The sequence below is a fragment of the Electrophorus electricus genome, chromosome 24 (genome assembly GCF_013358815.1).
Source record: "Electrophorus electricus isolate fEleEle1 chromosome 24, fEleEle1.pri, whole genome shotgun sequence".
NCBI classification, from domain to species: domain Eukaryota; kingdom Metazoa; phylum Chordata; class Actinopteri; order Gymnotiformes; family Gymnotidae; genus Electrophorus; species Electrophorus electricus.
In genome coordinates, this window is record NC_049558.1 from 7,931,984 (window position 1) to 7,958,243 (window position 26,260).

The following is a 26,260-nucleotide window of genomic DNA, read 5'->3' on the forward strand; positions in this document are numbered from 1 at the left end:
GCGCCAGCGGCAAGTGATCTCCGGTTTGCCGCTGTAGCTTTCGCGAAAACCACCGTCCTCTTTCCACCAACTTCTGTCAATATCTGTAGTACGTGAACTTCATTCCGGTGAGTTGATAAAAAAAAATATTTTTTTTTGGTCAAGTCTGGCTTTCAGTACATAGTATGGTTTTACACATCAGTGTTTCGAGCCTGGATCTTAGCTAGCCGGCTAACTGGCTAACGTAGCTACAGAGTACGTGCTGCCCAGCTAGCTACCTAGCTAGCCGAGTATGTGTTAGCTAGCCAAGCTATTCACTAAGAAAGCGGTCGTTTTCCGCCGGGTTAATTTTTGAGCGTTGGTGGCGTTACGATTAAAACCAACAAATATCTGCGGTGAATAGTGTTCTCTACGCTGCCACTGTAAACGGGAACGTTGGCAAATGTCATCCCTCGTTGACAGACGCGGCTCGGTTACTGGCTAACACATGTGCGTCGTGTTTTTAGAGAAGTTACGCTAGCTTGGCGAACTTAGCGAGTTGAAGCAAACATTTTTGAAGTTTGCCATACGAAGGTAGTTGCGGCTTTTCAGTCCGCTCACTTGTCGGCTAGTATTCAGTAACTTGCTGTAGTTTCGGACTATAACGTTTAAAGGATTTCATAGATAAGACGTGACCTCTTGGCTTTTTATTCCCTTCGGCACGGCCAGGTGAAGTCTGCTACTGACGTCCATATACTCACGACAAAGGCTTATCCGGCATGGCACTACATTTTTGTTCGTTCAGAGGGCTGAAAAAAAAAGAAGTCGCCTCACTTCTTTGTTTTTAGTCCCCAAAGTCGATAGATAACTAAGGTAACGAAGCTAAAGATGGATTCTTTTTAATAATGTCGTGTAGACTATCATTTGTAGTCGCGACCATGTTCTTTGCAGTGTTTGAATTTCTGTGAACCAGGTGTTGCGTGCCCTGAGGATGTAGTACGTGCCAGCAGCGCTCACATCTTTAAAACATTTGTCCTAAAGATTTCACTTTTCTGCTTAGTTGAACAAATAACAAATAAATTTTTACTTTACGTTTATGGTGTTGCTTCGGGTGCAACTCTGCTCCAGATGTGTTTGGATAATAAAAGGTGGTAGAGCAGGACTTGTCATCCATGTGTCTCCTGCTGGCTATGTTATTTAACAGTGTTCTGCTTCAGTGGGACAGTTGTGGTTAAATGTCATGGGAAATTGCTCTTTGTTACCGTTGGTTTGGCACTGACTTTACTGAAGCAATTAAATAATCCTCTAATCATAAAATCCTTTGTTAACCTGGCATTCAACAATCAATTTGGTGCATAATGTGATTCATATTGTGAACCAGACTTAATGATTAGGATGTTTTGAAAATGTTATTCCTTCTTTTACCAAATTTTAGGGTGTGACTTTGTAGCATCTGTGGGAGGTTTTTGACAGCTGCTGACATACCGGGTATTGTTTGCCTATTAAGGGTGTGTTTGATGACTTTGCAGTGCTTCCTGTGTGTAAGTGTGTGATGGGATTGCGGCGTGGAGAGAGGGGTGTTTTTCTGTGCTCGTCTGATTTCATGTCCTTGCATGTGTAGTGATTGTGCAGGACCGTGCCCTGAGAAATCCTATTCTCATCTCCTTACATCATCTGTTTAATGTTCACTTTTTTTTTTCCTCCCTTTTATCTCTGTCCTCCACTTTCCTGTTCTGTAGTAACCATGCCAGTCAGTGATGTGGCTGGCATATTCTTACAATCAATATTATGTGACTCATTTATGAGGTTCATGAGTTTTGGCACTTTAAAATGTTGCTCTGCGTTTGTAAGGACTCCTACTGGGGCAGCCGTTAAGAAATAATACATTCGAGCTGGTGAAATTTATCATAACCATGTATATAGCTTATTGGAATTTAAAATTTCACAGGGCAGAGAGTATGGTAGCCACATCCTTTGTGGTTTGAACCCTACTGGTAATGCACTTAAATTGCTCTGTGCCGACTTAAGATGAGCATGTGTTTTATAAAGAAACAATAGGATCTGGCCATGGTATGTAAGGTTAATTTACTTAGAAGTTTCTCTCTAAGAGAATGTAGTCGCAGATGTTCAAATAAGCGTAATGCCCAGATCTAGGTATCATAACGTGGATAGTTGTGGACTCAGTAGCCAATGTTATTTGTTTGACAATTTAATATAGGACAAATATTTTATTTATTTGTTTGGTTAAAAAAAACAAAAAACTAACTGATGGATTTTAAAAATGCTCCACATCGGTATTGTGCAAGTGAGGGAGTATTCACAATATGCCAATCTAAGCATTTCTACTTTTGTATACCCTGTCTGTGTTTTATTTTTATCCATTGCACTTTATAATGGTCTCTCATTTGGTCTAAAAGGAGCACTTTTGTTCTGTCAGAACGTCCATTAAATATCTGGTTGTCAGATGCTTCACAAGACCGTGCGTTCTGGTGCTTTGAACTGGCACTAGATACATATGAAGCTCGGAATGTAGGAAATCTGCTAGGATCCTGCATCCTCTAAATTAATACAAGCTGATGCAGCGATGCAGCTTTCCCTAACGGGCAAACAACGCCCAGTACGAGAGCCGATTTGCTAACAAACTGCTTGTGTGTGCGTTGCTGTTGCATGCTGGTCATGACCTCTTGGTCGGGGTGGGGCTTACCCCTTTGCCTAGCTGAGCTACAGCAAATTATTTAACCATGTTCTTTCTCCAATCGGTTTGAGTTTGTAGCGTTACAGTTGTGGTATTTGTTGGAGACATGCTGATTAAGGTGAACGCCTTGGGCACTTTGAGCAAGAGAAGATGAATTGTCAGTGATTGCGCCAATGACTGAAAGATGTTTTCTTGCCGTAATTGCAGACACAGAGACACACCCGTTGTCAAACTTGCGCTGGTACAGATGTGATGGTACCTGTCTGAACCGAGGCCGAACCCTTTTCTTTTCTTCTCGTTCTTTCGCTTTTTTAAATGTTCCTCTGCTATATACTTTTGCTTGTGTTATTCGCTGCTTGTGTGAAGGGTCAATCCTACTAGGAAAACCTGGCTCGTGCTAAACGATCTTGCACATCATTGAGTGCATGGCAACTTGCAACACAAGTGGACACACGCTCTCTGTTGCACGCTGCTGATCCACATTCGCAAAAGGCAAATGTTTGTTGCTCAACATGCTTGGGGGCATTTTCTTGCTTTCACGCTGGCCTGCCTCTGGATGGGCTTAACTAAAAGTGACATTGTTAATTCTCCTCGAATTCCAATTTTCTAAAAAAATTACCCACTTCTACCCTTTTTTTTGGGGATTGTGTGCACACCGTGTCCCTCTACAGTATCAGTTTGATCATTATACAAATGCCACTAATTCTTTTGTCATATCTTGAGCCCCACACACCTGTCCAAATGGCTGGGAACAACAGGGCTGTTATGCAATCTTTGTTTGCCCTTGAGATTGGTTTTGGCATGTCACCACAGAGCTGATAAAATCCAAAGTGAAAGAAGGCAACAGAGTACCTTCTTTCTTTTCTTTTTTTTTTTTTTTTAAAGAACTGAGAGAGATTGTGTTGACTAAAAATATTCAACCGATTTAACTTTTGTTTGTATGTCATGTTGATGGCAAACACATGAATGCACTGGTGTGGAACTTAAAGTAGTTTCGTTTCCTCCAGCCACAAGAAAGTTTGAGATTCTTTAGACGTACCTGCATTACAGAATGGTATTTTGTCATCCTATCGTTTTGGTCATAATTTTAAGTCATATTGATTAAAATACTTTTGAGTTTAACTAACATCGCTTGATGTTTTACAGTGCAGTATCTATCTATATTGAACAAATGACTTAAACGTTCAGAATCTGTGTATTTATTTGCATCCATTGCCATTTATATCAGTGTGGATACAATTTCTTTTTATGTACATGTGATTTAAAATCAAATTATTGAATCTGAATTAATACCATACTACTGGAGTACACTTGCAGGATACGATACATTTATGAGATATCTAACTTTTTGGGTTACCTCGCTAACTTTAGCCTAACAAATATGAACTAGCCAGACAAACTTGTTTCAGTGAAATTGACACATGCATAGTTAATATTTTTAAAAAGTGTGTGTGTCTGCTTTTTTCTTCTCTTTTATTCCACACACATTTTGAACATCGATAGCCCCACGTCTTTCTTCCATGGTGTGACAGACTTAAAGCAGTATTGCAGGGGACCTCTACAACATGCTAGCCTTTTCAGCACATTTATTGGCCTACAGCATCCAGGGTTTACAGGGTTTGCTCAGACGTACTAGAAAAGGAAGTGTAGAATAGTGGTAAAAGTATAGTGTAACAATTTGAGGCAAAGGTAAAATCATTTGATGGAAAATGCCTTATAAAGTAATGAACATTATGTTCTTTACTGGAATTAACTTAAAACATATTCCGTAGCTACAGATTAGCATGCACAGCAGTTTTCTTGTATCTTGGTATGCACAAAATGTTTTGCCAAATACAAATTGCTTGTATATATGTATATTTTTATATGCATGTGTGTTCTGAAAGTATTGCTTGAAAGATTTGCTTCAGGACAGAATTTGAGTAAGATTTGAGGACAAGACTCAGACGTTGCATTATTTTATTTGTTTTATAGGTCATGGACAGATACCCTGATATATTCTGTGGTAGCAATTCCTTATACAGGTTGGAATTCATTAGTCTCTCGCTGATAGCAGACCATCAAATCCCTGAGGCAGCAAAACCATTCTCTTCTTCATGCTTTACAGTTTGGCTGCGGCTCTGATAGTTTAATGGTATGCAGTGTTTTATATGCAGTGTGTCCAAATATGACACTGTGTATGTTTACCAAAAAGTCCAACTTTTGTCTGCACCGTCCACAGAACATTTGCTTTGGTAGTGAGGTTCATTTTGGCATCCGGCCTTGAGGTTGCTTTCATGTTTTGTTTGGTTTGATTTATTGCTTGCATAATGTGTATCATCAGTAGTAACCTCCTATTGAGTACCTCGGGTTTTATTTTCAAGGTAGTCTTATGAACACTGATGATATTAAATGCAAGGGATGCTTACAGATCCTTGGCTGTTATTTAGGGATCTTGTTTGAGGATTGATTGGCAAACACATGCGCTGATCTTGGTTGGACTCCTAGGCAACGGTGTGGCAACAGTGCAGCGACATTGCATTTCACCCGTTTGCAACTGTCCTCTTAGAGTGCTGAAGGCTCACGTCTGTACAAATCCAGTTATAACCTCTTCCAGTCTTTTAGCAGCAGCTTTTCTTGAGGGTCCTTCTTGATAAGTCCATATTGCACCACATTACACTGTAATGTGCAACAGAATTACAACAGACTTCTGTTATGAGGTTCAAGCAATCAGTGGTGTATGTTACCATCACGGGCCACTTTATTAGGAATACCTGTACACCTGCTAGTACATGAAGTTAGCCAATGAGCCAATCGTGCGGCAGCAGTGCAGCGCGTGAAAGCATGCAGACACGGCTCAACTGACAGTATCAGTTAATGTTCACGGTAAAATCCGATTTGGAGGGGGGGGGGATGTTATTTGAGTAAACTGGAATGTGGCGTGGTAGTTGGTGCCAGATGGGCTGGTGTGAGTATTTGTGAAGCTGTTGTTCTCCTGCAATTTTCACGCACAGCAGACTCCAGCGTTTACACATACAGGTGTGAAAAGCAAAACACGTCTACTGAGTGGCGGTTCTGTGGGTGGGAACGCCTTGTTTATGAGGGAGGTCAGAGGAGAATGGCCAGACTGGTTTGAGCTGTCAGGACGACTATGATAACTCAAATATCCACTCCTTACAACCATGTTGAACACAACCATCTCAAAACACACTGCATGTTGAAGGTTGATGGACTACAACGGGAGAATACCACTCAGAACAGGACTGTACAGTGGCCTCAAGCCAATTTAAACAGGACTGTTGGAAAAAGGCGGCATTGCATGTCTGAAGAATCTTGTTTTTTTGTTTTTTTTTTCCCTGCAACATCCAGATAGTAGGGAACCATGGACTCAACCTGGCTTTTGTCAGCAGTTCAGGGTGGTGGGGGTTTAATTGGGTGGGAAAGGTTGTCTCTGCTCACATTAGGTCCCCTAATGCCAGCATCCTTTGAATGCTGCAGCATATCTCCTTATTGTCACAGACCATGTGCTTCCCATTATGGCTCCAATTTGCCCATCTTATAATGTCTAGTTCCAGAACGGTAATGTGCCGTGTTACAGTGCACCATGTAACCATCACCTCAGACCGGTTCCGTTACTGTGAGTTCAGCACATTGAGTCCAGCAGAGCCTCTCTTGGCTGAGGTAGAACGAGGAATCCACAGCATTAATGTGTAGCTGACAAATCTGCAGCCGTTTCATGATGCAATTATGTCAACATGGAGCAAACTCTCAAATGAATGTGTTCCAATACCTCATGGAATTGACGACACATCGAACTGTGGCTGTTCAGGGAGCCAGTTGTAGCTGTTCTGAGAATATAGCTCTTACTGAGTGTGGTATTCCTATTGATTATGTATGGCAGAGCAATACTCCTAGCTGAGTTGAATGGAACACCTAACGCCAATTACTGGTATTACTGGTTTTTAAGGTTATCTATAGGTCCACATACATTTTTAATTCATGCAGAAATACAGATAAGTAAAAAGGGTTCGCAACCTTTTGTTTGCAACTGTATGCCAGTACTACAGTGGAAATTGAGAATTGTGGTGGAATAAGGAATCTGGTCTGCGGTGCCAGTTTCTGGAAACGGACCTCTGTTTCCACTGTAAAGGGACTTTATGATGGTGAACGGTGAAAAATACACAGGCTAAGTAGAAATGTAAGAAAACCGTGTGGCTTGCGCCAAAACACACCAACCACTTATGGAAGTTATTTGTGCCTTTGAGCGATGAACCCAAATGTAATAGAACATGACATTTTAGTCATGGTGGGCTGGCTTGTCCTGGACAGCAATTCTACAGCCCGTATTGCTTCCAGTCAGCAGGCAGGCCGTCATGAGGGAGATGTACCCACCACAGGCATCACCGAATCTACGTGGATCACAGGCATCACTAAATCTACGTGGAATCAAAGGTGGCTTTGTGAAAAATAAAGAGACGCAGCTTAACGCTTGAGGCTCAAATTCTCATAGGCAGTTTCACATGTCTCAGTTGTACTTGGAACAAAATCTCTCTCCCACAGATTGGTGGCCATAATGTGAGAAGACCAGCTAAACATATTCACAGCATCATAACTAATTTTCTGACATTCATTTACCTGGTTTGTATTATTGTTTGCTACGTTAGCTATGCAATTACCATGCTGTGTGGTGGTTGTGTTATGGTCTCATAAAATGTAGGTGCCCTATAAATGATCTCTCGCTCATTCTGTCTATTCATAAATTGTATTGTTTATTTGGAAGATCTCCCCCTCCCCTTTAAGCTATCTGATTATACTGAAGCACTTTTAATTACCTAATTTTTCAAGATCACATGGGTAGGCTATTCCATTGCAAAGTTTCAGGTTTCATTATCTCCTTTAGTACTTGCAAGTAACTGCTGTAACATGCCCCAGCAATGGCAAAAAAAAATCACAATTAACTAACTGTTTAAAAACAGTTAGCAAAAAATGATTGTCAGGTAGAACAAGGTTGCACCATCCATTGCTATTGCCATTTTCTGCTGGGATCTTTTAGACCCATTTATAGAATTTAGAATTTCACCTTTTTCTGCCAGTGCAGGACATTGAGGGGGTGCATCACGTTTGCCAATAGCACAGCCGTTTTGACCTGATTTTAACTTATTAATTTTGGTCAGTATCTGTAGCGTGAGAGTTGAGTGATTTATATCTGTGATGACCCCCAAAGGTTGAGATGAAATGCGTGAGGAGCAGGAGGACCTTCTCTTTTTCTTCAGCTCGCACATCCCAGACTGGGGATCCTTTTCATGAAATCGTGCTGGCCTACAACACGAGCACAAGTGTGAAGGCAATCACGAGGTTACCTTCTGTGGGTGAGCCACGCGGATATGTTGTACAGGGCTGTGTATCCGCATGGCGTGAGAGAGTCGGCTTGCTGAACAAGGAGTAAAAAAAAACAAAACACGGAAATCTGTCAGTCAAGCATCATTTTCATGCAGAAATTAATTGTATGATTTTATTCTTATTTTCTGCAGATTAATTGAAATGGGGGAAAAGTGCTTTGGTTTTTTTTTTTTTTGGTTTTTTTTTTTTTTTTTTTTTTTTTTTGCGTTCATCTGTTTTGTTATGCACTGCCATGCTAATTATCTAATGAGCTTAATGTGTTACTAAAACATAATGCATTCTACATTTTAGTTTTCTGCCAAGCTCAAATATAATACCGTACTTGTCAATGAGAAGGAGTCCCATGTAAGTGTTTCCTCAGAACTGTTCATATCGGTTTAAATGTATAAAATTGCTGTTTTCTATGTTTGCTGCTGTTCTAAAGCAGAACTGCGGTAAGAAAAGTTAATGCATCGCATCCTTACAAACACCGTTAGCTTGCTGCTATAATGGTAATGATGTGCACTGATGCTGCAAATGCTTTAAGAGACATTAACGACATGGGTAACTAATAAAGTATTTGTATAAAAAAAGTATTTGAAACTGTTATATCTTCCATGCAAAAAGGGCTGCGAGCCTGTTTGCATCTAATAACACACCCTCGTATCCCGTGAGCTCTGTTCTGGTTCACATTCATGTCAGGAGAGGGGCAGCTTGTTTGTCTAGAGATTTTCTCCACTGTTTACTCTGGCGGTGTTGCTTTTTGAATCGCTCCCCCCGCCCCCACCAGCTGTTTACATAAGGCCCTCCCAGTGTATTATGGCACCTGCAAGATCTGTGGATCGTACCACCTGGTTAATGTTAAATTGCTCCAGAAGCACAATGTGTTTGTTAATAAACACCGAACCTTGGGCTGCTTTGTTTACTGTAGTCATGGTGGCAATCAGTTATTTAGAAAATATCAGCTCTGGGTTCTTTGTGTGGGAGTGGGTTTAACCATGCAAGGACTGGTGAATGTTCTTTGCAATGAAGAAGGCCTTTTGAGGGGGGAATCAGAGATGGTGATGGAACTGGCAAAATATATAATCTGGAGGTGGTTCACTTGGATGATTCACTTGTTTCATGAAGCTTGTCTTTTTCCATATAGACCATTTCCCATAGAGAGCTAGCCTGAAGTTCTCACGAGGGCAAAATCCTGTTGCTGAATTCGAAATATTTAACAGGACTATATAACAGGTTAACCTCCATCGTGTAGCAGTAGGTCTAGGAATCTTATGTTTTCATGGCAGTTTGTTTGGACACACTGATGTGAACAGGCTGTTTTGCACAGATGTTTGTTGACTTTAAGGTGGACAGAGCAGGATATTGGTTGAAGGGCAGAACCCACACTCATTCTCTCAGAATGACACTTTTTGTGCCCGATTATTTTTCATTCAGAGAATGTAGTGTCAGCATTTTCCTGCTTCTGTCTTCTTTTCATGTAGTATTACTCAAGATGGCCAAGTTTGTCTGTACCATGTAGACTCCAGCTTTCTCAGTCCATCTGCTGTTTTGAGTGGTTGGTTGTTGCCCCTCATCCCTTAAAGTCCCTTAGCATGATGTTTGAGCTGTGCTGATTGTTGCTAAGGTGTGTGTCTGTGTCTGTGTCTCTCTTTTGTTTAGGTCATTACGGCGATATGCAGGAGTCCAAGACGGATCAAGCCACCAACAGCAGCCCAGCCGGCCAGGAGCGACTGAGCTCTGAGGAGGAACAAGCCACCAGTGAGACTTCAGCGGTGAAGGCATCTACAACCAAAACACAGCAGATACAACAGGTAAAGTGTCTTCTCAGGCCATTTATCACTGCAATCTCCATCAAAGGAGGCTGAAGACAGTGTTACTTTAAGGAAATGGTTACTCAAAAGTAAATGCTAACTGACATTCCAACACTTGTTGCACAATGGCGTTGTTAAGCAACCAGTCTTGAGCAAACATGCAGCAAACCAGCTATTCTCTGGAGACAGCTGTCAACACATTTTTCTCCTGTAATATTCAGCATTGTAATTTAGAAGTTAGCTCAGACTTGAGAAGCCCAATTCCGGCCTAAAGGTCTGGCTCTGTTGTGGCATTTGTGACCGCGTGCTTCCCGAACGCCAAAGCCACTCTGCAGCAATCACCCACACACACCGTCGGCCATTCTCCGTGCCTCACGCTTAGCTTCCAGACAAATGATGTCACCACAGTCACCCTCCAGCTTCTGAAATATATTCCAGACAGCTGTGGGTTTCAGAGCAGCCCCCTTCACCCCCTTCAATTCCCCAACCTCACAATCCCCCCCCCCTTTTTTGGGGGTGAAAAACAACCTTCTTAGCTTTCTCCCATATCTAGTATCATTTTCAGATCCCTTGGGTTTCTCTTGACATGATCCGTCTGCTTCTCCTGTTGCTTCTCCATTGAAGTTTTCCATTTCCCCTCATGTCCCATCCACCATTCTTTTCTTTCCGCCGTGCTCCACATGGGGGAGTTCCGCAGGGCCAGATGTTCAACCCTGCCGAGGTGTGAGAGGTCTGAGCAAGGAGGACGCTCCTCTCACTGGCCATTTTGTTTTCACAAATGTTGAATTCCGGTTTCCTGGTTTTCCGTTTGTTGGTGCTTAACAATGGAAAATGAGAGCTAGTATATTGGAGAAAGTGGAAAATGTCCTTGTGTAAAATACACTAGTGCTCTAGTACACCTTGTTACTCATTTGTGGTTTTCTGGTATCATGTAAAAGTTTTTACTATATAACTGTTTAAGCCTCTTGTTTGCTGTTTTAACTGTTTGCTGTTTTAACATTTGCGGCATTTACGTAAATGTATTCAGTTAAAACCAGCCGCTTTTTTTCTGTTAAAGGTTGGTTTATAATCCAACCACAGGCCTGCTATTGCACTGTACATTTACTTGTAGAAGCTAGAGTGTAGAAAGCTGTGATTGACCGGGCTTTCGAGAACATTATGTAGAGGATTGTTGATTTATTTCTATGTTTCTCATGTACATCATTTGTAGATTTTGGAAGCAACCTTTGTTGCTTTACGTGCCACCAAACTTGTGGGGGGGAAAGCTAAGATAAAGCCAGACATCGTTTAATCTGTACAACGGCTGTCCATGGTTGGGAGTCCACACAATTGAAAGTGTTTGCATGGACAGAGATTGAAATTGATACATGGTTAGCTTCAGACTGAGGTGGGTAGTTGTGTAGTTGGACTTTACCCTACTCGATTGGACCCAGTGGCGATGCACACTGTGGCACACCGATATGCTAGCATTAAATCATAACTAGCATGTCCCATTGGGGGTGTTGAACACTGTTAAACAGGGCCAGGCCACTGTGGTTTACCTTGTACTGCGGTTTCATGCTGAAGAGACAGACCACTGCTAACACTCTCTCACTGCGCTACAAACACCGTGAGCACTTCCAGCGCTCTGCTACACGCAACCCCCACTGCCCTACACACAACCCCAGTGCTGCCGCCATAATACACGCGCCGCCAGTCCTTCTACCGCTCTACGACACGCACCTCCACCATGCTGTAGACCCTCCTAATCCAGCACCCTGTCGCTGCTTCTTACAAAGACCAGGGGCCTCATTTCTATAACGAGCCTTACTGGAAATGCCTTACTGGATTTACTGTTGCTCGGCGCTTTTGTGTGACTGCTTTATAAAAGTGTATGAATGAATACAAGATCCAAACTACAGGTGCGAGTTATTTATAAATATCACAAAAGTTCCTAGAAAATTTTGCATATAAAATATATGTTTTGCATATAAAATAAGGGGATGGTGTTCTCTCCAAACTCCATGCCAGCTCTAGGAAGTCAATATCATTCTCATGAGCTAAGAAATTGGCCCGGTCTTGCACGATGGACGCTTGGTTTGCCACGTTTTCAAGAAGGGGTAATGCAGGGGTGAATTAATGCACAACAGGTTTGAGAGGGAGAAAAATGTCCAGAAGTGTCTGTACATCATGTGGGAAATGTGCATTAATTGTGGCATATTTTCGGCTCACCTTGTCATTTTTTAAAATCATTACTTTAAAAGTGAAATTGCACACACGACTATGAGCACATCACTGTGTACAAATCTTTTTTTAAACGAGGTCCACCTTGATATCCCCCCACAGTACACAACCAGAATTTCTTGTCTAGAACTGAGGAAATGCCCTTTTTTGTGATCTGTAGTGGTGGTCTCCTGTGTGTGTGTATTTCCATGATACTTTTGGTCTGTGTGGTATTTTGTGACCCCCCACATATCTTGCCGGCCCAGTCTGCATTCACAGGCCATTCAAACTTTCGGTCCTGTTTGCGCTTTGTCTGTACTGCCTGAGCACACCTTCACCAGTGGTGGAGCAGTGCTGATTCATCCCAGCAAAGGCAAGACTTGACTCATGTCTCAGGAAGCATTTAAGAGGACGATTCAGCCACTTTTTTTTTTTGTTTGTTTGTTTTTGTTTGGGTCCTTCCCAGATCTGTGATCATGCTGGTGTTAAAGCTCAGCCTTGATTTGGGACGCTAAAAGCGAACGACCGTCTCTGTGAAGCTCGGCTTGGATACGAAATAAAAATATATTAAGATTTGCAGTTTGAAAAGGTTGGAAAGTCATTTCTTGTGTGTTCCAGAATGTATTTTGGGACTACAACCAAAAAAAAGTAAGTGGAAGTGGAGCTTAAAACACTCCACCCTGTTGTTGTACTTGAGGGGATCTGGCCTTTTCCAGAGGACATGGCCTTTATAGAAATTTACGAAAGGACAAAGGCTTAAATGTTGTGTGCAGTAACAGACTGACAAAGAGTCCACTTGCATGCACTCCTCTCAAAAACACATGAATAGTCCTTGGAGATCTGCCGAGCCAATCAGGAAACTGTTATTGTTTTTTGCATCTTCAGGCACTTCAAGTTGCTCAACAACAGCAACAACAGAGTGGGGAGAAATCCCAGAAGAGTGTGGAGAAGGAGCCAGAAACACAGGTAGAACTACAGTCTGTTTATTGTTCCCCCCCCCCCCCCCCCCACACACACAGAGGTTTGATGGTGTTTAATATTACTAAACACAAACGTCTGGTTTATCTTATGTTTTGAAGATTGAACACAACAGTACTGTTTTACAACTGTATTATTTGCCTTGGATGCCAGTTCCCAAGGACACAAATCCACTGTCTAAATATTTGCTTTGGAGTTTACTAAAAATGTTTTATGCCTCCTAATTCATTTTAAGTTTTCAAAGGGCCTGAAGTGCTTCATGGACAAAATTATTCGATTCCTTTTGGTTCTGCAATGCCTACTGATAATGATGAACTTGCATGTTTCTTTGCGGCCAAGTGAATAAACGGGAGCTTTAGCATGTCAGTGGTTCAGGTTGGACATCCTGTCGACATGGGAGGTACACAGGGCGGGGCTACCGGCCAGTGACACGTGAGTGCCCAGTTAAACGGAGGTTGTCCTCTTTGGGCGCCTGCCATTGGTGGAAGAGGGGGGCAGGATGGGTTGGGCGGTTGGATTCACGATAGCAGAGCGCTGCCACCGCTACTCTCAACAGCATTAAAACAAGACTGGTGCTGCATGACATCCCGCCTTTAACGCCAATGGAATTAATCAGGTTTGTGCTGCGCTCGGCGAGTTGGCTGGCGTGCTTTTGGTTGAGCAAGCTATGGAGGCTGGCGTCTGTGAAGTACATTTATTCGCCTTATTGATGAGGTTCTTGGCTCTTGTACCCGGTTTTGTTACGTGTTTTAACATCAGCTATTTGTGTGCTGTTTTTGAATGAGGCACACGTGTTATTTTTAAACTTGTATAATGGTTGGATTTTTTTTATTATTATTTATTTATTTATTTTCACCCCCCTGTATGTACATCACTTTTAAAAATGTATATCAGCTTCTTACACGAGGAGCTTATGTTCCTCTGGTTCATGTCTGTTGAAGTTGTTAGCAGGGAAGAACTTTGTTTGCTGTGTGAGAGTGAGCATGGTATGAACAGGGGATTACCGGGACACATTACAAAGCCATCACAGCCTGTGGACCGGGAGGGAGTCATTTACATCAGGGCAACATCGATTTATTTAATCATTTTTCCTCCCCCTACCCCTGTAATGTCACAAAGTAAGTGTTGAACTAAACAAGTGACTGGGGTTGGGGGTTGGGGGTCCATGACACCTGATCCTTGATTCCATTTTGTAAACAATAGCTCTGTAATGCTGAAAGGTTTTCTCCTTCTCTTTGTGGCTTGCTGGCGTTGGCTGCGCAGAAATCAAATCACCCCCCCCCCCTTTAAGAACAGAAAGTCTTAACAGGGCATGAGTTATTAGTGCGTTCCTTTTTTTTGTGTGTGTCTGTGTGTGTGTGTGTGTGTGTGTGTGTGTGTGTGTGTGTGTGTGTGTGTCTCTGCTTTTCATATTTACCCAGATGCAGAGTAAAGGAAAGAATGTTATTTTTACTTTGGGTGGGGAACCCAAACCAGAAATGTTCAAGGTATTGAGGGCAATAACAAAGGGCTATGTTTGTTTTTGGACCGTTGAAGCCTGTTGATTTATGGGCTGTGTTTTCAGAAGCGCTCGCTTGTTGACATGTGCTCACTCATGGGGAGTTGGTTCTCTGACACACTGGCAAGAACAATAACAACAACAAAACGATGTTTGGACTTGTCTGTCGTCATGGAGACAGCACTCATCAGCGCTGGCTGAGACTGTAAAAGGAGAATTATTTACATTAATTGGTCGGTATGTTGGGGTTAAGCCGAGGGGTTGCGGAGTTGCTCTCGTGTTTCAGTGTAGTGAGGAAGCTCTGCCCAGGTTTTGCTGGCTTGTCTTGCCGAGCTGCTCTTCGCTGTCGTCTTCAGCCAAGCAGCCCTGATGGGGGTTTTCTGGTTTGTTTTCCTCTGTTATTGGTTGAATGATGTTTTTAAAAAAAAAAATTTTTTTTAGCTGTTATTAGACCTTCACAGTAGCTTACATTCATCTTCCCCATCTCTGCCGCACACACGTGCACAAAGAGATGGTGTGGGAAAGAAGCGTGTGTGTGTGTGTGTGTGTGTGACAGTCCTCTGTTATATTTCACTCATAGTTGCAGTGACATGGTCCAACGCGGTGTTTACTTGAAGCTCAACACAGCTGGCTTTACTGGAGCCCCTTGTTTGTTTGTGTTGCAGAGCCTTAATTAAAATGCAATCTCCAGTTTTGTTTTTACAGTTGCTGTGTACCCCAGTGGATGTATTATTTATATGGCTCCACAAATGTGACTTTAATTATTCTGTTTATGTTTGTTGTAAACAATTTTAAAAAGCTATGTGTGTGCGTGTGCGCATGCGGCTTGAGCAGTAATTGCTCGGGGCTAGGTGATGCGTGCGAGCCCATTTTAAAGGCTGTACATTTGTAAAGATGTTGGTCTCTCTTGTGGGTATTAATGTTTTTCTGCTTTCTTTTGTAGTCGCTTTAATGCTCATGTCTGAACCCATGTCGACACAGCAAAAGTGGAAATGAATAATGCATTTGTCTTTTTTTTAAAATAAACTTTTTTTTTTTTTTTTTGTCTTGCTCAATCATGTTTGTAAATTATACATGTGTGGAGGTTTAAATAAGGAGCCTAGTTTGAAGAGATGTCACCCTGACACGCACACACATACATTCAGGTCAGGGGAATTTGTCTCCGTTGAAGCAATGCAGAATTCTGAGCACCACATTTTTTCAAGAGATGTTTGTTTGTTTATGTAGCCTTGTTGATGTTTACGGTTAAAACTCTGAGAACTCGAGTTATTTCCCTGAAATGCCCAGATTGTGAAAACAAGGGGCCTGCATTCGCTGTTAGGGAGCGGCACAGCGTGTCCTCTACTGTCCCTCCTGTATTCAGCGTGGATGGGATCTGAGAGATGAGCGCAAAACCCAGTTAGCGGGATGGCCGAGGGGTGCGCCTGTGCCCGCCGCGCTAGCTAGCCGCACGTGCGCCACTACACACCAAGCCTCCAAGTGCTCCCCTCCAGGGGTGCAGACATGCTCGGTCTATTGCTGGGAGCTAGAGAAGATTTTTAATCAGCTGGATGGAACTGTTGCTGCGTGGGTCTTTGCTAGGAGTTTGCTTGGTGTGTCTCAGCAAGAGAAATCGGGAGAATATGGGTTTTGTTTTTAGGATTTATTGCGAAAGTATTGAAGGTGTGTGTGTGTGCAGGTGCCCGTGTCGTTGCCGATGGTGACCCCTCAGGTGGTCACTCCTCAGCAGATGCAGCAGCTCCTCCAACAGCAGGTCCTGAGTCCCCAGCAGCTGCAGTTGCTCCTCCAGCAGCAACAGGCGCTGATGTTACAGCAGGTAGTTGCGCATGCCAGCCTATCGCCAGCCCCCCACCCCCGTAACGCCTCGGAACGTCCCGTCACGCCCCGTGACGCCTTTTCCCTTTTGCTCCGTTGCAGCAACAGCTCCAGGAGTTCTACAAGAAGCAGCAAGAGGAGCTCCACCTGCAGCTTCTCCAGCAGCAGCACGCCGGCAAACCTAGCAAGGAGGTAGGAGCAGCAGCCCACCGACGCCCCCTGCCGTGTCCAAACATGCCTCTTAGCCCCGTGTGCGTGTGTGCGTGTGTGCGCGTGTGTGTGTGTGTGTGTGTGTGTGTGTGTGTGCGTGTCCTCCCGCAGCACGCGATCGCCCAGCAGATGGCTGTCCAGCAGCAGCTCCTGTCCCTCCAACAACAGCACCTGCTCAGCCTGCAGAGGCAGGGCCTGCTCGCGCTCCCGCCCACCACGGCCACGCTCGCCTCACTGCCCCACGGTAGGCCGCCCACCACCCGACCCTCACCGCTCCATCACCTTCCTCCACCAGCACCAGCTAGTCTGCCTCCTCCCATCCTCTCTTTGTGGTGTTATTCAGCAGGCGTTCCTGACATAGGGATTTAGGCCCAGTCATAGCAGGCCTACAGGTCAGTGTGGGACCAGACTGATGCCGGACCTAAACGCTGGGGAGGGGGGGGTGGGGGTGCTGTTCGTGCAAGCTGCTCACTGGTGAGGGCATGGCGCTCTCACGTTACAGCTGTCTGAACCGATTACTTTGTCACAGTGAGCCTGTCCGTTTCATTACGCAGTGGACTACAGCCACTCCGCCCCAGAACATAAGCCGTAATGGTCTCTCAAGCATGCGGCCACTTCATTAGGAGAATTATTATTTTGCGGTTTAAGGCTTTGTACGGTATGTATCGACTCTCCAGGCATGTGATTAAAAGCACTTTGATCTTCCAAGTGGGCACGGTCTGCACTGCTATGATTTCAAACGCAATAACAGAAATGTAAATGATAGCAGCGCGCCTTAGTGCCGTTGGCGCAACAGCGATAGCACAGTGTCCGCGCGACTAGACGGCAGGAAAGCTGGTGAACGCCCAGCCATGTCCCGCAGGTCTGATCCCGGCCGAGCTGCAGCAGCTGTGGAAGGACGTGACGGAGGGCAGGGCGGAGGAGAAGAGCAGGGCCGACAAGTCGCCCTCTCCGCCCAAGCCGCCGCCGCTCAGCCAGCACCCCAGCACCAATGGGCACCACGCGCCCCGGCCCCCCCGGAGAGAGAGGTACGACCGCCGTCCTGCACCAGCCCGGCTGGGAGCGTTGCATTAAAGAGATTTAAACAGGCTTCATGCAGGATGCGCAAGATTTAGACGGGCAGAGGAAAGCAAAAAACACTCTGGCGTGGAGGACTGTGAAGACTGTGCAGGAGCGTGGTAATTAAACTTTACTCGTCTGGGAAGACACGGAGCACAGCAGCTCGCTCTGAAATGCAGCGGATTGCACAGCATAAGCTCTCGGCTGGATGCCAGCGTTGCCCCTTCTAAATTACTGAAGCTTGAATACCACCAGTCGTTAGAATATGCTAAGCCCAATCGGTTTATGTTTTAGGCGCATTTAGCACACCTTCAAACACCTATTAAACGTGTGGCAGCTTGTCTCGTCATGGCATTAGCTAGCTATGTAAAACTGGTTAACATGAGTTTAAAGTGCAGTCCGTTCTGTAACGTGCATGTACAGACAGAAAATTAAAGTAAAAAGATGTTAAGAAGCCAGTACAAGTCAGTATAGTAATCATATGTTCATAAAGTCTTTATTTCTTATTATTTTCAGTTACTTTTGTGTGTTTAAAAAAAAAAAACAATAAACAAAAATGCAATGCTAAATGAGAGGCTGTAGCAAATTATTTAAGTTCCACATTTAAGATGAATTATTGATTTTGTCAGTTAATGCATAGGAATAATGGATTATCGATAGTCTTTTTCTCATTTTTTTTGGTTCGGGTGCACGTGTGTGCAGCTGTCGTGCCCATCCCTGCCAGGCAATATTTGCTTCCTAACCCCAGTGTAAAACGGCTCGCTCACTTAATTGAGCCCTTCGGTAGCATCTGAATATCTGAGTCAGGTGTGTTGGAGCTAAACTCCAACGGGATCTCCAGGAGCGAGTCAGGTTCAGGAATTGCACCACAGGCAGTTGTTAACGTTGTTGGCTTCTCCCAGGTTGGATTTGATGAATTTTCACATGCCTTTAGGTGCATCAGCTGGTTCCCTGTGGCATTCCAGGCATTTGAGGTGCCCCGTAAAAACCAGTTCAGCAACTGTTTGCTGATTGGTAGATGCTATTTTCGCTGTGGCAGGGCGTTGCCGTGCGAGGCTCAGGTGTTGGGCGCGATAGTTGTTTTTGTGGCCGTGTGAAACTCTTTTGGATGTGCTGTTTTGTACCCTGTAGGCTGTATGCAAGATGTTTGCTTACGTGCTCCAAGTCGCGCACACAGAGGTGCTCACTTCTGTGTTTGCAATCCCATTTATCGATGCACTCAAGAATGCATCGGTTACACGGGCGGATGTCTTTTTGGTTCGGGCATGCGGCGGGGAACACCAAGGGGCCGAAGGGTCCTGCGTGTTGGGGCTTACCAAGGCTCTCCATTAGTCATCGCGTCATCGCAACATCGCTGTCGGCGAGATTGTTGGTTCGGAACTTGCGAGCCACGACAAGCGTGGACGTTCAGATTGTTACTAAAATCGTTCACCACTTGCACTTTCAAAATATTCCAAGGCATAAGGTAGCCGCAATATGTAGTAATATTACCGCAATATGTAGTAATAATACCTCAGTATGGTTGTTGTGTACCTATTGTGAAGCTCTTACCACGTGTTACTCCATACTATCCCACCATATTGTAAAATGTTGCATTTCTGCAACCCCCCCACCCCATTACCTTGAAGTCCACAGTGTTTTTTACTTTGAAGTGTCGGGCGAGGATTATTGACTGGTTTCTTTTACCTGCCGTTCTATGAAGTCATTGCGGAGCCCGGAGGTTATTCCGAGACCTCTTACGGGCAGCTGCCGCAGTGCCGCTTGTCCTCTGAAACCCCACCGCTCCAAGCGGCTGGGCTGGTTTTCCCTCTGCGCGCCGGCGGTTTCCTTTGGTTCAGGGCGCCCGCTCGAGGACCGCGCGGCCTGTCTCGTGTATCACACAAATTCCTCGCCGGCAGGGAGGCGCCTGCAACTGGAACCCTGCGTGCACGGAGCGGGCCCGAGCCCACCTCTCCTGGAAGATGGAGAAACGCCATCATTCCCCTCCACCCCCCCGGGGGGGCACTGCTCTCCCTCACAGAGCTGTAAAGTCTCCTGACAAATGTATGCCTCCTCCCTTTATCCCCCCCCTTCCACATGCTCCTTAATAAGGACCATTCCTCTGGGATCTGGTCGTAGCTGGATAGAGGCCATATCCTCAAGCCCTGCTCTCGAGTCTTCTGGCTTAAGAGCACTAATTAAACTCCACAGGAGCAGGTCACTGGGTGCTTTCTGCACCATACCTCTGCCTCGTGGGCTGGAATTTCAGAGCGTTGTCTGGTTCGGAGAGTGCATGTAAACAAAGCCCGGGAAACATATTTTTGTTGTTTTTTGCGTTCTCGTTCATTTGCAAAAAAGCTGCATTAATTTGTTTGTCAGATTTGCATCGTTTGTGATTGCGCAGGATGTGATATGGATTGTGGGCATGTGTGTCATAGGGAGAGGGGACCTGTTCATAGTCTTATTTCACCTGGAATGTGTAAGGAATGACTCATCATTCCACTTACGGTTTTGTAAACAAGATTGCATATCCCAGCTCCAGTAGATGGAAAATTCCAGTATTTGTTATGAATATTAGAGGAGTAATATTCCCCTCATCAACAGACTATTATAGGAGCATTATTTTGAATAGTCCATTTAGAGTTTGTTTGCTTGTTTAATCTTGTATTTATTTACCTCCTGAAGTTTCTGTCACTTCCTGTGACTTTCACAAGAATAGAAAACTGCATTGCAGAATATTAAATGGAATGTAAAAGTGTGCTGCTCAGATCTTTATTCCTGTGTAACACGCAGAATGGACACGCTCTCACCGAGTCGTCCAAGGCCATACTGGAGATTTCACTGACTTTTTCACTTTGCTTTTAAAGGGCCTTTTCTAACTTCTGATATCACAGAGCAGTAACAGTTAACATGTTGGAATTAATGTGCCATAGCAGTAAAGTGTCGTAACGGTAGCAATGAATGTGTCGCATTGTGCTTCATTAATGAGTCATTTACAGCAAAAGTCTCGGATTGTATCTAAGGTCGTAGGATAGCTGAGCTGAGATCAGTGACTTGAAACATGGAGACCTTTTTTTATGAATACACACAAGAGAGGGAGACCTCACTGGCTCCGCGGTGGCCGTACTCCGCCTTCCACACGGATACGTGAACGTTTCCGTTGTGCTCAGCTGGAAGCAGTGGGCTTGTCACCATATCAGCAGTGTCTCAAATACTGCTAATGCAACACTGGATACCAGACTGATACTGTGAGAAAGGGAACTCTTCAAAACTACCCTATTGATTTGTCTCTGAGGGCATGACCTCACCGACGTGTTCCTGAATAACATGTTCACCTGTGGGGTCTGGATCTGCTGACAGATCTGATGGCTACATTTGTCAGTACTGAAGGTTTTCTTACATGATTGCCACAGTATTAATGTTGCAATATGTGGGTTTTTCAACAGTAGTGTCTGTTTTGGATGCGCAGTGGTTTATCAGAATTGTTTAAAATGACAAACACTAGACTGCGGGCTCTTCACTAGAACTTTGCTAAAGGGGACGAATTTGCGTTGGCAAGCCAGGCATGGCAATCGCAAACAAGCAAATAATGTGCCATGAGAGATTTGAGAGGCGCCGCGATTGGGCATATCCCATAAACAAAGCCCCTCTAAATGACTGAATCGCTTCAACACAGCTCGTTATTAACCAGCCCTGTTGACTCCTCAGCTTGCAGTAGAGGCCGGAATACCGGTCCCTGTACTTTTCTGCCACTGTTATTCTCAGGCTGTCATTAAAAACAAATGAGCTTCGATTCATAGAATTGTGCTGCTGCCAGTGTGAATGCGGGGTAACATTTGATGTTTGGCACAGGTGGTGCAATTCGAGCGTTGCGCACAAAACGACTCGGTCTAATTAGCATGCGTAGTTTGACTTGCTCGTAGGCAGAACGCAGCGTCAACGTAGTGCCGACTTGTTTGAACTCCACACACAAAATATCGAAAATCGAGTCCTGACCTCAGAATCAAGCATCACGTTGAGCCTGAAGATGTGTATAACGTTACACCCCCAAATCTGACCGTGCTTTGCGTTGAACTCTCTTCTTTGTGTGGTAGTTCACAGGAGACTCATTCCCAGAGCAGCCATCCACTTTACAGCCACGGCGTGTGCAAGTGGCCGGGTTGCGAGGCTGTGTTGGGAGACTTCCAGTCGTTCCTCAAGTAAGTGGAGACTTTGCTCGTGCACTCTCGCTCGTGCGCCCTCGCGGCGTCTTGCTCACCCTCTGTCTCTCTTTCATCCTGTCTGTATTTCTCCTGTGCAGTAAGGGGAGGGGGGCGTTGAAGAAAACAACTCGGCAACGTTGTGTACTTAGTGGTTTCTTACTCGTGTGCTTACTCATTCGTAGGCTTTTCTGTCCCACCCCCCCCCGCCGCATTTTTCTTTCTTCGTCAGCTCATTTCGGTGTGCACCCTCTTCTTTCTCTTCCGCTTCACAAGTCCTCTCCTTTCCCGTCCCTCTGGTGGTGCAGCGGTGGGGCCCCTCGGGGTTGAGCCAAGCACCGCGATAAACAGTGTACCCATGGTGATCCTGGCCATCCCTCCCAAAACAAACAACAGGAGGATGTTTATCTGTGCCCCCTCCACTGACCCTGACCCCTGTTCCCGCTCCATGGCCCCGCCCAAACTATTGCCACAACACCGCCTTTGTTCCGCAGCTCGGCCCAGCCGCGCTATTAAAAACATGCTCGGAATGACCACGGATCATCCTGGCCTCGGCCAGGGCCCCGTTCTGTGTACGATGGACGTTTTTTGTCGTAACTCTCTGTTGTTCCCCGCTGGAACTTTATACAGTTGAAATTGTTTGATAAGAGGTGCGGCGGGTCTCTGCTGTAAGATGGTAAACAGGACTGTAAATTGTGACTGTGTTTGAAATGGTTGCGCTGAACTGTGTTTGCCTTCTTTACGGTTTAAGTAGCTGTAAATAATAGAAATGGCGCGTTTGTGGTTGCAATGTTTATATTTTGGCTATGATCCCATTTCCAAATGTATTTCTAGGTAATGTAGGGTTCTTTTGAGTTTCAGAGAATATGGATTTTATTTAAATGGAGCATTTGTTTTGATTGACACGTCAGCAGTCAAACAGCAAGTGCTATTTTAATGGTCAGTTCTGAGTGGGCAGTAAAAACCTGGCAGCAAAACTAGCTATACCATGAATCCATATTTCAGTTTTCCTTGGAAACGTGGGATCATGTAGTTGGAGTGTGTGGTGGTGTGCCACTCACCTTGGACTAAACTGCCCCCTAGTGATCAACCTCATAAATGCAGCAACACCTAAAGCTCCTTCCAACTCGCTTGTCATTCACTCACTTTCATTCTTAACCCGCAGCTGCCTGTTACTAGATCGTGTGTGTGTGTGTGTGTGTGTGTGTGTGTGTGTGTGTGTAATTAGTTATTTTTGGATATATGTTTTCCCCTACAGGCATTTAAACAGTGAACACGCATTGGACGACAAGAGCACAGCCCAGTGTCGAGTTCAGATGCAGGTGGTTCAGCAGCTGGAGCTGCAGGTACGTGGTCAGCAGGACGCTAAACATGGAACAGGACAACCAAGCTATTGGTTTTGGTTTGGCCATGGCCTCAGGCTAAGAAGCTTAATTTTACATGTTTTAACTGTGAAATTTACCTTTAACTTTCAATTTGATAAAAAATGCATTTAATACTATTTACATCCCATAAATATCCCATAATATCCTCTTAAAGAATACTAGAGAAAGCAGCTAGGAAGGTCTGAGAAGTATCGCGAACAGATGACTCATCTTTGCGGCTGCCTTGTTTGTGTTTGCCAAACAGCTAGCTAAAGACAAAGAACGACTCCAGGCCATGATGGCCCACCTCCATGTCAAATCTACTGAGCCTAAACAAAGCCCACAGCCTGTAAGTAAACCAGCTCGCCTCACTGGCTGGGACTCGGGGCCTCTCCCCAGAACCTGGGAAACTTTTTGATTCTCACTCAGTGCTGGAACTTTTTCTGGGTGGGCAGTTATGCTTGGATGCATTTTATTACAGTGGAAAGCCCCATTTGCCTCGCTGCAGTGGTTTATTTTCAAAATAAATACTATAAATTGTCATTTATTTTCATGTGGAATATATCAGCTGTGATTGTACAGATAGAGATTACCTTTGGCTTATGGAAAGTGACATTAGGTGGTGGAACAGTGAGGAGTTTCAAAAAATGTTTTGGTCCGGTGAAACTGGAAGGATTTGTAATTCGCATTAAGCTTCATGACTGGACAGCATGACGGCCACAGCACAGAGGTAAACAATCCCAGATGCTGGTTGGCGATGGATGGTGTCTGTCAGTGTGAGATTAGAAGACCATCTAAATTCCATATTGCACCTAATTTATTTTTTTTTAACCCTACAACATTCACTGAAGAGATTTGAAGTAGACTCCACAAAGCTGATATCAGTGACATTTATGTTGTGTGTTTTTATTCTAATCATGTTTGGGGTTTTTTTCTACATTTGTGATTGTTTTCCCCCTTTCCATCTTTTAAATAGTCTCAACTTTTACATTTAAATTGACCTTCATATTACTTGAATACTACTATAAGGTTTTAAACTAAGGTGTGTGTGTGTGTGTGTGTGTGTGTGTGTGTGTGTGTGTGTGTGTGCGTGCGCATGCATTCTAAAAGGTCAACCTAGTTTCCAGCCTCACCCTCGCCAAGGCGACGGTTCCCAAGACTACCCCCTCTATGAGTCTTTCTCAGAGTGCCACGGCACCATCCACACCCCTCACGCCACTGCCCCAGACGCCCACCGTCATCATCCCAGGCAGCCTGCACGGGGTGGGGCCCGTCCGCAAACGTTACACGGACAAGTACAACCTGGCCATGGACCAAGGTTCGGGAAGGAAGCGCTCTCCTCTAGAGATGCACCCAGTCAGACACATCCTTTTGACCAGCCTTGCAATTATCGCCTTACGATGAATGTGTACTTGATCGATAAGAGTAAACCTAGCCAGGTCGCATCACTGGAATATGAGATATCGTAAATACAGCAATATTGCTGAACTGCGTGCGACCTTGAGCGCTGCCGCTTCTGTAGTTCAGCTCGTGGCGAGTTATAAGCGCCTGAAAGAAAGAGGTTCTTAATTTCTACCAGTGAGCTTCTGGGTGAAGGTTTTAAGGTGTTAGCGTTGACCTCTGACCTCTGTGTGTTTTTGTTTTCCCCTCTATCCCCACCTCTCAGATATTGTGCAGAATAAGGAGTTTTATTTAAGTGCTGAGGTCAGACCGCCATTCACATATGCAGCTTTAATAAGACAGGTAAGGCACATCTGGCACTGCTGCCGAGCTCTCTGTGACGCCATGTGACGTCTAAAGTTTGTAAATACCCAGGTTTTGTTTGGGAAATGTCAAAACACCACAATTACCGACTGTTATGCCTTTAAGAGAGGCAGACGTAACATGGGATGGACGAGAACTACAAACACTCATGATTAAATGTGTGGCTCTTCAAATCTTTTTCAGGCAATTTTTGAGTCCCCAGAAAAGCAGCTAACACTAAATGAAATCTACAACTGGTTCACTCGAACATTTGCGTATTTCAGGCGCAACGCAGCAACATGGAAGGTAAAAACAAGGCCATTATGGTGTGTAAACAAGGCCATTATGGTGTGTAAACAAGGCCATTATGGTGTGTAAACAAGGCCATTATGGTGTGTAAACAAGGTGATTATGATGTGTAAACAAGGCAATTATATTGTGTGCACAAGGCGATTATATTGTGTGTACACAGGACAGTTATAGTGCTTTGTCCAAGGTTTTGGTGGTGGTGGTGGTGGTTGTTGTGGTGGTGGTGGTGGTGGTTGTTACATTTTATTCAGCACCTTTCTCAAATTCAAGGACAATGTACAATCTGCAGTTGTGCCGTGTAACCTCCTGAGATGGCCTTGTTCTCCTGTCTGCGCTTTGCAGAATGCAGTTCGTCATAATCTTAGTCTGCACAAGTGTTTTGTGAGAGTGGAGAACGTGAAAGGAGCTGTTTGGACTGTGGACGAGCTGGAGTTTCAGAAGAGAAGACCTCAGAAGATCACTGGGTAAGATTTCCCATTTCTTCCTATTCATTAATGGAAAGTGATTGATTTTAATTCCACGGTGCAGGGTATACTTTGGTTTAATTTTGGGTTAATCCTAAAACGTGTGCCGTAGGTCACCGTCTCTGGTGAAGAACATCCAGTCAAACCTTGGCCAGAGCACTGCCCTCTCAGCTTTACAGGTACCTAGTAATGAGCTTCACATTTTATTTTTGCGCCTTATTGTAAGGTGCGGGAGGAGGGTATATAGACAGGTCGGAAGTCAGAATAGCACCATTTGACTAGCTCATAAAAACTGCTCGGCGTCAGCCAGTTGGGCGAATTTCGGCCCCCGGCGATTCCAGCAGACATGCGGACACGTGACTCGGGGGGGCCCACACCCCCGAGCCGAAAGCACCCCGGGCGGCGTGGTGTAACGGTGCGACTCCCTGCAGGCAGCGATGGTGGACAGCAGCCTTCCTCTCTACGGCTCCGCCTCTGTGGGAGGCTCCGGTCTCAAGGCCCTGGCAGGCGGCATGCACGAGGAGATGAGCTCGCACGAACACGAGGATGGCTCCCGCAGCGACTCCAGCCTGGACCTCTCCCCTATGTCTGCCCTGTGAGTCCCTGTCCGCGTTC

At 44.8% G+C, this 26,260-nt stretch overlaps 1 protein-coding gene across 4 annotated transcripts in view; it reads left to right on the plus strand.

Annotated features, from left to right (window-relative positions):
• foxp1a (forkhead box P1a) overlaps positions 1–26,260 on the plus strand; it is a 28,002-nt gene continuing 1,742 nt past the window's right edge. Inside the window, exons 1-16 of one of the 4 annotated variants that reach the window (XM_027017916.2) lie at positions 1–107; positions 9,674–9,825; positions 12,913–12,993; positions 16,182–16,319; positions 16,421–16,510; positions 16,640–16,772; positions 17,391–17,556; positions 21,661–21,765; positions 23,024–23,111; positions 23,395–23,478; positions 24,240–24,447; positions 24,796–24,872; positions 25,077–25,178; positions 25,524–25,645; positions 25,758–25,824; positions 26,077–26,240. In XM_027017916.2, coding sequence (XP_026873717.2) covers positions 9,688–9,825; positions 12,913–12,993; positions 16,182–16,319; positions 16,421–16,510; positions 16,640–16,772; positions 17,391–17,556; positions 21,661–21,765; positions 23,024–23,111; positions 23,395–23,478; positions 24,240–24,447; positions 24,796–24,872; positions 25,077–25,178; positions 25,524–25,645; positions 25,758–25,824; positions 26,077–26,240 — 1,763 coding nt within the window. In that variant the 5' untranslated portion in view covers positions 1–107; positions 9,674–9,687. Of the gene's footprint in view, positions 108–638; positions 832–9,673; positions 9,826–12,912; positions 12,994–13,476; positions 13,622–14,859; positions 14,887–16,181; positions 16,320–16,420; positions 16,511–16,639; positions 16,773–17,390; positions 17,557–21,660; positions 21,766–23,023; positions 23,112–23,394; positions 23,479–24,239; positions 24,448–24,795; positions 24,873–25,076; positions 25,179–25,523; positions 25,646–25,757; positions 25,825–26,076; positions 26,241–26,260 lie in introns of those variants that run through there. The other 3 variants (XM_027017917.2, XM_027017918.2, XM_027017919.2) reach the window with 3 other exon arrangements.